Raw genomic sequence first — 8,876 nt, 5'->3', positions numbered from 1 at the left:
AAGAAAAGGTCATTCCTAACAACATCGGCCTCAGTTACAGAGAAATAATGAGAAAATAATGGAAATATTCCCTGGCCATGCAGCAACCCCAGAGGCCCAGCTCAGGGCTGCGCAGATGACCAGGCAGCAGCAAGAAAGACCAACCACTCTCCCTTGAGCGCACAGCAAAACTACAGTAATTAAAAGGTATTTTTGCAAACGGTGGGTTCTTGGGTCTTCTTTCACAATTTCCATGTTAAATTATCTCACTTTATAACTACATGGGAAGGCTGTAAGGCTATTTTCTATAAGAAAATAAAGCCTTGGCATTCAACACCAAGTTTCTCCTGAGCAATTATCCGAAAGAGGTTACTTAATTCCACAGCAGGCGCAATTAGGTCAGCTGAAGGTAAAGATGGATCCAACACTTCTCTACAGTTTGTTTCTTTATTCAGTAAACATCTAGTTACAAGTTCCACAAATTAAAAAAGTGGGCGAACTGATCGAAGAGGGGTTTGGGGGGGGCCCACAGGCTGATCCAGCTTTTTGTTCTGCTCCTCCCTTCTCTAACGCACACATCCTTCTGCTTCTCCACAGCTGCAGCAAGGAGCAGGAGGGGAACCGAAGCCTCTGTCCCCACGAGGGGACCAACACAGGGTTCTAGCAGAATTCCCTCATATTTTCTTTCACAGGGGACTAAACACAAACTTCAGAACCAGCCCAACCCAGCAGAGGAAGAGCGGAAAGGATGGAAGAGGCAAGGTGGCAGCTCCTCACGCCCACCACTACTGGCGGAAAGAACAGAACCAAGGGAGAGCAGAAAGGGAATGGGCATTTAATGCGTTCCTTGCACATCAGTGAGATTCCCCACGCCCCACTGCAGCACCCGAATGGGGCAAAGAAAGAGCAATGCAGAAGATTAGTTGCTTTGTTTCGATTCTTAAGTGGGAGGGAGGTTAATACTAAATTTGAGGAGGGTCCAAGTGGTGCTTTGAAGGGGCTTCAGAGTTTCACTGTCTGTACCTGGGAGGAAGGGAAACGGAGAACATAAAAAGAGTAAGTGGTGACCGAAAAGCAGCACAGAAGACGGACAGAGACATGTTTAAACCTCGTGTCTGGATGTCAAAAAAAAAAAAAAAAGGAAAAAAGTCCCTTTTCAAGCTCTTGATCATATCCCAGTGAACCCTATTGAAAACGCAGCAGAGCAGACACCAGCACTTCCCAATATTCCCAACTGGATTGACAGCACATGGTCTCTCAGTTCTATACAATGACAGTATAAACACAGATTGTGATCCTACCTCATTTCGTACCATCAGTTAAGGCTGACACCACGCTTTTTTGTTGATGACAAAGCCAACTTCAACAGCTTCCACCTTCCCATTGAGAACAACGTTTCCTCAAAACTCCCACCTCCCCCTGCTCTCTAGATTAAGGGGGAAAACCCATTTCCAACCAACACTTCAAAAGAATAAAGACTGGGGCAACAGGAAAAAAAAAAAATCATCTGGCTAAGAGGCAACCGCGCAGTGGAAGAGGAGGAAAAAAAACCTCGTTAAGACTTACAAGAGCGTGTAGGTAGATCTGGGGGTGGCCACGCTGCACCCCCCACAAGGTCTGCTCTGGGTTCACCAGTCATACCGACGGGACTGTCTGGAGGGAGAATCCTCAGGGCCCTGGATCGCAAGACGAGTCCCTTCAGCCCGACGGCCGCTGCCGCCCTCGTGACGTCGGTAGTCCAGCCCCCGCTGCGGTCGGAAGCGGGACGTCTCTCGCCTCCACTCATCATCAAATGCGGCTGCATCACCTAGGTAAGGACAGAGCAAGCTCAGACCGGGAGGAGGTGGGGAAGCGGCACCTGGGTTTGCCAGGAGGAGGACAGGAACAGTACTCACTTTCATCCATGTTGATGTAGTCCTGCCTCTCCTCCTGGTCACCCGTGCGATGGTTCCGGGACCGCTGCATGATGTGGGCCCGCTCCCTGATGTGGTGTCCAATCGACATTTGTTCCAAGCCACTGTCCGAGTCCCTCACGGTCCGTCTAGTCTCACGGATCTGAGGGCAGATTCCCACGTGGGATCGACATTTTAATTCATTCTCCCAGCCCCATAAAGCACTCTGATTCTTGCCTGCAGTATTTCAGTCACATTGCACTGCCGCCGCTCCCAGGATTTCAGACGCAACATAATGATGAGGGAAAAATGGATTCCCCCCTGCCAGCACTTCCCATCCCCTCCCAGTGGCCCTCAGCACGGTTCAGTGAGTCACAACACGTTCCTCGAACTGCGACTGACTGCAAAGTGCTGTGGGTGGCCAGCACCGAGCCACCAAGCAAAGTCTGTCCACCCACAGCAAAACCAGCAGCCTCGTGCTGGAAAGACGCACTGCAGCCTCCTCCTTACCCCGCCAGGTGCTGAACGCATCTCTGAGGTCTCCTGATAGACTTTGGGCCCATCACCCAGGTTGGAATAGGAGATGACAGTTGAGGAGGTAAACGTCTGGCAGTTAGCACCACTCGTCATATGCTCCTGCAAGAAGAAACGGGGAATGGTATAAAGAAGGCATGGGAGGGAAGAGGAGACGGCAGTTAATTCTCAATCTGTACAACAAAGTAGGAAGAAATTACAATAGGAAGAATATAATCCCCACGGGTCCATCTTTCTGGAAAATACATCTTCCTGTTAACTTAATTCTTGTTTCTTGCTAAACAAATCTACCCCCACACTTCCTTCCTCCCCCACCTCTCCTCCCTGCCCTCAGCGGGTACGCTTCAGGAACAAGCTCTCTATCACTCCACATCGGTCAGCGAGCAAAGCCGAAAGCCTCTGCCACCTTGGCAGCTCGAGCAGAGCCTGCACCAAAGCAGCACAATCCGACGGGAGACCTTAGAGAGGAGGGCAGGAGCACCCTCGGTACTCCCCTCGATACAGACTGGCTTAGGGAGGGTTCTTACCATGTTTCCAATCATGTCGTTCATCATCCCAAACATATCTATAAAGCCACCTGCCTGGTAAAGAGGAAAAGAGAACACAAGAATAGTCAGTTTGGAAAGAGAGGAGGAGAGAACAACAAACTGTCTGCAAGAGACAAACAACTGCTGCCTGAGAAGAAAAAAAACTTGTTCTTTTCCCTTTCTTTTAGTAGTGCGGGGGAAAAAAAAAAACAGGATTTGGGGTTGCCGTTCTCTCCATTCTCTCAGGTCGCGTTGCCCAAGGGTTCTGGCTCTCCAGATCTCTGCATACGGCAAAGGTTGTTCTTTTAGTTTGGGTCCGACTCCCGATGAGCTGGGGTTTGCGAGTCCAGGCACTCGGCAAAGCTAAGAGAAGTCGTCTCAGGTAGGCACTCACGGGGATCTTAACTATAAGACAGTCATCCTCGATGATGTTTTCACCTCATCCCTGTCAAGTCTTAATTTAAACCACAAGGAAGTTTCCACTGATTGTATTCTTTCTAACATAATAACAAGTTTTCTTATTTTCCCTACGAACACCTGACTTTTTAATCTTGTAAAGCTAAAGGCTGCAGTAATACACTGGGCCAGCAGGTCTCACAGGTTAATTGTGCAATACGTAAACAAAATTACTATGTCAGTTTAAGCTTGCTGATTTTTTTGTTTCCTCAAGTAGCCTCTTGTTCTCGTTTCCAGCAGAGCAGCACGCACACGCCATGTTATTAGCCTTTGAAGTCTATCTGTTTGTGTTCTTAGCAATCCTTCTCTGAGCTACGACAACTCCAGGATGCTTAGTCTCTTTGCCTCACTGAGGCAATCCTGCAGAGCAAGGCAGCTGAAGCTGCTGGATCTGGAATAACCTATTTCCACTCTATTATTTTAGCAGGCGACGGAGATCAGCACGCTCCAAGCACGGCGTTCTCACGTACACGCAGTCATTCTCATTCCAGTCCTGTTCACCTGAAGCGTTCTGTTGGCTTTTCCATCCGCCACTGTTGGCAAAGGAGGTTCAATAACCGCCTCTGCCTACGGATGGCTAAGTCTTTTCCTTGCGTTGTCACAGTTCCTCCATTACCTCCAAGCAGATCCGCAGCTTCTTTTCAGACATATGAGGTTATTAAGAGACTAGCTGCTCTTGCTGGATATTAACTGTCCCAATTCCTATGAAATATGGTGCTGTAACAGCTTTAGGGCTCTTCTCTGGTCAAGGTGCAAGTACAACCTCCCCATATAAACAGAGTTAGAATCTCTCCTCTAAAAGAGCTCACGGACTAGATTAAAACGTTAGCAGGGAAACAAGGGAAAGGCCTGCAGTCATATAGCAACTCAATGAGAGAGGGCCAAGAGAAACCAGCTGCCTCCAGTTTCAGTTCAATACCCTCTTCCGTATTCCGTTTACTATAAATCCAGTGCTCATTCTGGTCTCTTCTCACCTCCCCACCCTCATTACCCCGTAGGATAGATGGCCTTGCTCACAGATGGCTACATTTTAGCACCGGTTGCGCACAGCGCTGATGAATCTCAGTATGGGGCCGCGACTCAGAAAGCCTCTAATTTGACCCAGAAAAACAGAGAACTTACCATGCCGAGCATCCCAAAGGGTGAAACAGCTCCTGCCTGCCAGGACAACAGAAAAACAGAACAGAGAATGACCTTGCAACGGCCAAACACTAGATCCTCCTCAGAACACCCTCATCCTTTTCAAAAACAGAACTGGGAACGCTCAGGCCCAACAAACAGATGAAGAAAGCGCCCCACTGACTCATGGCGGTTCAAACCTTATCACCCCTAACAACCAGACAGAAGGTGATGCTCCTAAATTTCTGCCAGTTATATTGATTTATGTCCTTGGGAAATAACACGTATTTCTTCCCTTCCTCCCATTCAATCTAGAAGACAGCTGGGTTCAACGTATTAATGCACGTGGAGTAAGGAAAAGGACACCACCACCACGGCTTTAGAGATTAATTCTGCGCCCACCAGCCATGCGAAGGCGAGGGGCGTGCCCAACCCACTAACGGTGGAAGACAGAAGCTAACGGGTTTTAAGTTTAAGAATTCCTATCCTGTACTCAGCATCGTACTTTTACCTGCATCCTACGGCCAGCCTGGCGAGCCCCAGGTGTGGTCCCATCAGTGATGCCAAGGAGCGGGCCGAACCCGAAACTTCCAGAAAGCATGCGGTTCATGTGCTGCCGGTGGATGGCAAAAGGGTCCCTTTCGGAAAGGTTGAGAGAACAATGGTGAGGAAGGGATGACAGAAGACAAAGCCCCGCATAATCCACCCAGACTTTGACTTGCACTTATGGAACTGTACATTCCTTTCCAAGCTGAAAATCCAGAATCCCAAGAACTCCGTGTTGCTTACGGTGATCCCTGGGGCTGGAAGGGACCTCTGGGTCCCATCTTATTCCGTGTAAGAGAAGGCATTACACCACAGAATCCCTCTCAGGCATTAATTGACGTCTGTTGAGAAGTAGTTTGGTGTTCTGCTCCCACTAATGCTTTAGGGCCAAGTATGGCCATTCCAGAACCTCAGTGCTCTAACAGATGAAAGCCGCTTCTCAGACCTGCAGTCCAGGTACCACCATCGTTTCATACTCATTTCCTCTTGTGCTATCAAAAACCCTTTATGTTAACAGCTCCGCGACACAATCCAACCCTTCTAGAAGGGCAGCTCTTAATTTTGCTGGGAGGTGCCCGAAAACCCTCCTGGCTGCAGAGAGAGGACTACGCTTAACGGGACCAGAGAGCAGGCGATCCTAGATATCGTCCTCTCACCCCTCCGCAGACACGCGCGCAAACGCAAGACAAACCTCCGGAACGGACTGCGTGGCCTGACACTGCGCGACATCCCTCCGCCCCAAGTAACCCGCATCTGCTATTTTCCTACAATGTTATGCATGCACCCGTTGAGAGGTTGAGACCGCATACAGCTTTTGCGGATTTGAGAGGGAGAGGGAACAATAATTGGGGTCCCGAACCGGTTTTCCTTCCTTTCCTTCTTTTGCAGCCTCCGCTTTGAGGGCTGTACGCACTCACACGTGCCGGAGGAGCAAGGAGAGAAAAAGGAGAAGGACAAACGGTCACAGAATACAGCAGCCACAGGAAAAAAAGTCTGGGAAATATCATAGCACTTCCCTGCACATCTTATAGTCTGCGCTTATCCCTCCTGAGCGTGAATAACCTCAACAGCGTATAATATTCCGGAGAACACAAAAGCGCCTACTACAAACCAATACTTTTCTGTCTCTGCTGGAAATGCTTCCCCTAATAAAAGCTAGACTCATACCTGCCACATCACTGAGAGCACACAGTCGTTCTGTGACTAACTGGGACAGCGAGGTCTCCTCTCCTGCCAATTTGTTTACAGCTGATTGATAAAATTCTTCCTTATTACCAATTTTATAAGCAAAAAACAGGCCCTATTCTTCTACGTAAATTAATTCCACCAAATTCCTAGTAGTGCCATGCTTAACATAATCAAATTCTTACTGTATCACAGTCTATTCCTTATCCGCTTTGGCGAGGACTGCCAACTTCGTTTCCCTGCCAAAATTTATCAATAGCATCCAATTTCTGGCCTGTGGACAGAAACAAAAACCTTCAGTAAAAGGAATCCCAGGAAGAGTTCTCGGGACCTTTGTGAGATTTCAAGGCTCGTATTTCTAAACTACTTGTTGTCTTCTCTTTACTTAGTTCCTTACAACTTTACAACTGCTTTAGCAGTCTTCTCCAGCTCCGTTAATGACTTCCTCTGCAGAACAGCAACAAACGCTGGACAGAACGGTAGATTTTATCTACCTGAACTCAAATCCTATTTTGCATAAGGAAAAAAAAATAAAAAAAAAAATCCTTACGCAAAGAAAAAGATGAGCTATTCCGGCCCTCTCTTCCTCACGCAGCTGCGGTGCCTTTCGGCCTACTTTAATTAATTACGCTTTCCTCCAGGACCAGGCTCCGATATTACAGAAACCAGACCAAGGGGAACCAGGCTGTTCCCTGCGCTGCCCCTCGAGAGAAGGGCTGTGTGTTCCCCCCCTGACGCCCGCTGCGCTGCGGTATTTCCCGCAGCCCCGCGGGCCCCTCTGCCCGCCTCTTCGGTAGGGCACACCTGAGCCCCCGCCGGTCCCCCGGGGGCGGCCGGTGCTGTCGTGTGTCCCCCACCCCCCCCCGAGGATGCCCAGCTCGACTCACATGGCAAACATGGGGTCCTCCGGCTCGCCATCCCTCAGCAACCGGAACATGCTGCCCTCGGGCGGGGGCGGCCTCTGCGGAGAGGAGAGGAGGGGGTGAGCACAACCGGGGCCGAGCGGCGGACCCGGCTCCCTCCGCCGCGCCCTAGGCCGCGACTTCCCCCCCCCCCCCCCCCCCAACCGCCGCGGCCCTCCCGGTCCCGGTCCCGGTCCCGGTCCCGGTCCCGGTCCCGGTCCCTCCGCCGCGCCCCTGCCCCTGCCTGCCGGTGGGTGCCGAGCGGCGGGCGCGGCCCTTCCCCTCCCGCGGCAGCCGGGGCGCCCTGGGCCCGCTCACGCCTCCACTCCCATCGCGGCCCGGGACCGCGCTTGCCCCCGCCGCCCCACGCATGCGCTTCCGCCCCGCCGCTTACCGGGGACCGGCGGGGGAGGGGGTGGGGCTAACGGGGGGACACGCCCCTCGCCTCGCGCCGCCGTCGCCGCCCCCTGGCGGCGGAACGGAGGACGGCGGGGAGGCCCCCGGGGGCCGCCCGGAGCCCCGGGCCCGAGGGCTCTGCAGGGCCGGCCGGGGGAGGCCGCCCCGGGCCCCAGGGCTCGCAGCCCGAACGGCGCGGCTTCGGCAGGCTGCCTAACCGGCTGGGAGGCCTCGGCGCGGCGGCGCGGCTAACGCCAACCGGCCCCGGTGCGCGGCACCGCCTGGCGCGGCGGGGAGCCAGCCGCAGCTGGCGGCCAGACAAGGGGCCATTGTGCAGAGGCGATGGCGGGCGGGCAGCGCTCTCGCCTCAGCGCGAGGAGCGGCGGCCGACGGCCGCAGCGAGCGCTCCGAGGATCAGAAAGCAAGGGAGCGTGGTCATGGGCGCCTCCGCCGCGCTCACCGGCTGGTGGACACCGGGCAACTCACCGGAATGACAACCCCAGCGGCCGGCGACCCATTCGGTCGCTGCCAGAGCCCGCGGCGGCCTCGGGGCCACTGCGGGGACGGCACCCGGCCCGGGCTTCCCGCGCAGCACGAGGGGCACAGACAGATCCGGCGGCTGGCCTGCGCCGAGCGCGCGGACGGCGTACGCACGCCGGCACTCTGCCTGGCGGAAATGGGGAGGGGGCTCCGTGAGCCGGCTGCGGGCCCTCGCCGCCACCGGGAACCAGACGGGGAGCACGGGCAGCCGGTGCGCGCTCCTGCAGCGGTGGCGGGGAACCTCCGCCGCAGAAATCAGCAGGGCGACAGCCTCCGTCCCCATCCCCGGGGAATGCCGGTTGCCTTCAGCCACCGCCGGCTCCGCTGGTTAGAAGGAAAAGAGCGGACTGACTCATTCCCGCTCGAGTCCGGCGCAGGCTTCCTTAGCGGTGTTTTAGCCGAGCGTTGCATCCTGCCCGCGGCGCGCGGGAGCCAGGCTAAACCCGTGCCAGAAGACTGGAAACAGCAGGTTGCAAGAGGCGGTTGAGAAATCCAACGCCTGGGTTGTGGCAGGAGCCACGTCCTTGGATTTTGGAGTCTGACAGAGGAAAACGAGCCGGTAGCGCGCTTTCCGTGGTGGAATGCTTAGGGGACTTGGCAATGCTTGGAACTGCTGAAACACTCTCCTGTCGCCAGCTCAGAGCTGATCTGCGGGCACCAAAGTTCATCCAGAGCCTCTGCCAACGCTGCCTCAGCCTCTCCGCCTCTTCTTTTGCAAGCCCGAATCGTCCTTCGGAGATCGCCACTCTGGAAAGCCTCTCCTGCTTGGTGTGTTTCCCTTTTGCCCTGCGGCTCCCCTG

At 53.8% G+C, this 8,876-nt stretch overlaps 1 protein-coding gene across 1 annotated transcript; it reads right to left on the bottom strand.

Moving 5' to 3' along the window:
• Window positions 1-388: 388 nt before the first annotated feature.
• MLF2 (myeloid leukemia factor 2) lies at window positions 389-7,498 on the bottom strand. The gene is made up of 9 exons (XM_082304799.1): window positions 7,385-7,498; window positions 7,126-7,199; window positions 5,019-5,145; window positions 4,511-4,546; window positions 2,933-2,986; window positions 2,382-2,507; window positions 1,875-2,034; window positions 1,546-1,786; window positions 389-1,002 (listed from the first exon to the last, which is right to left on the bottom strand). Exons 2-8 carry the CDS (start codon window positions 7,173-7,175, stop codon window positions 1,608-1,610), a joined length of 732 nt encoding a protein of 243 aa, XP_082160925.1. The 5' UTR covers window positions 7,176-7,199; window positions 7,385-7,498; the 3' UTR covers window positions 389-1,002; window positions 1,546-1,607.
• Window positions 7,499-8,876: the final 1,378 nt, after the last annotated feature.

The sequence above is a fragment of the Platalea leucorodia genome, assembly GCF_965183815.1.
Source record: "Platalea leucorodia genome assembly, chromosome: 2".
Taxonomy (NCBI): Eukaryota; Metazoa; Chordata; class Aves; order Pelecaniformes; family Threskiornithidae; genus Platalea; species Platalea leucorodia.
The sequence above is the reverse complement of the archived record's forward strand: the minus strand, read 5'-3'. Positions and strand labels throughout refer to the sequence as shown.

Bases quoted from the DNA above. Each gene is read 5' to 3' on its own strand.
- MLF2 (XM_082304799.1), bottom strand. From the start codon at position 7,175: ATGTTCCGGTTGCTGAGGGATGGCGAGCCGGAGGACCCCATGTTTGCC. The intron at 4,547-5,018 runs GTAAAAGTACGA...TTGTCCTGGCAG, and splicing joins AGGCTGGCCGTAGGATGCAG to GCAGGAGCTGTTTCACCCTT. The intron at 1,787-1,874 runs GTGAGTACTGTT...GTCCTTACCTAG, and splicing joins CTACATCAACATGGATGAAA to GTGATGCAGCCGCATTTGAT.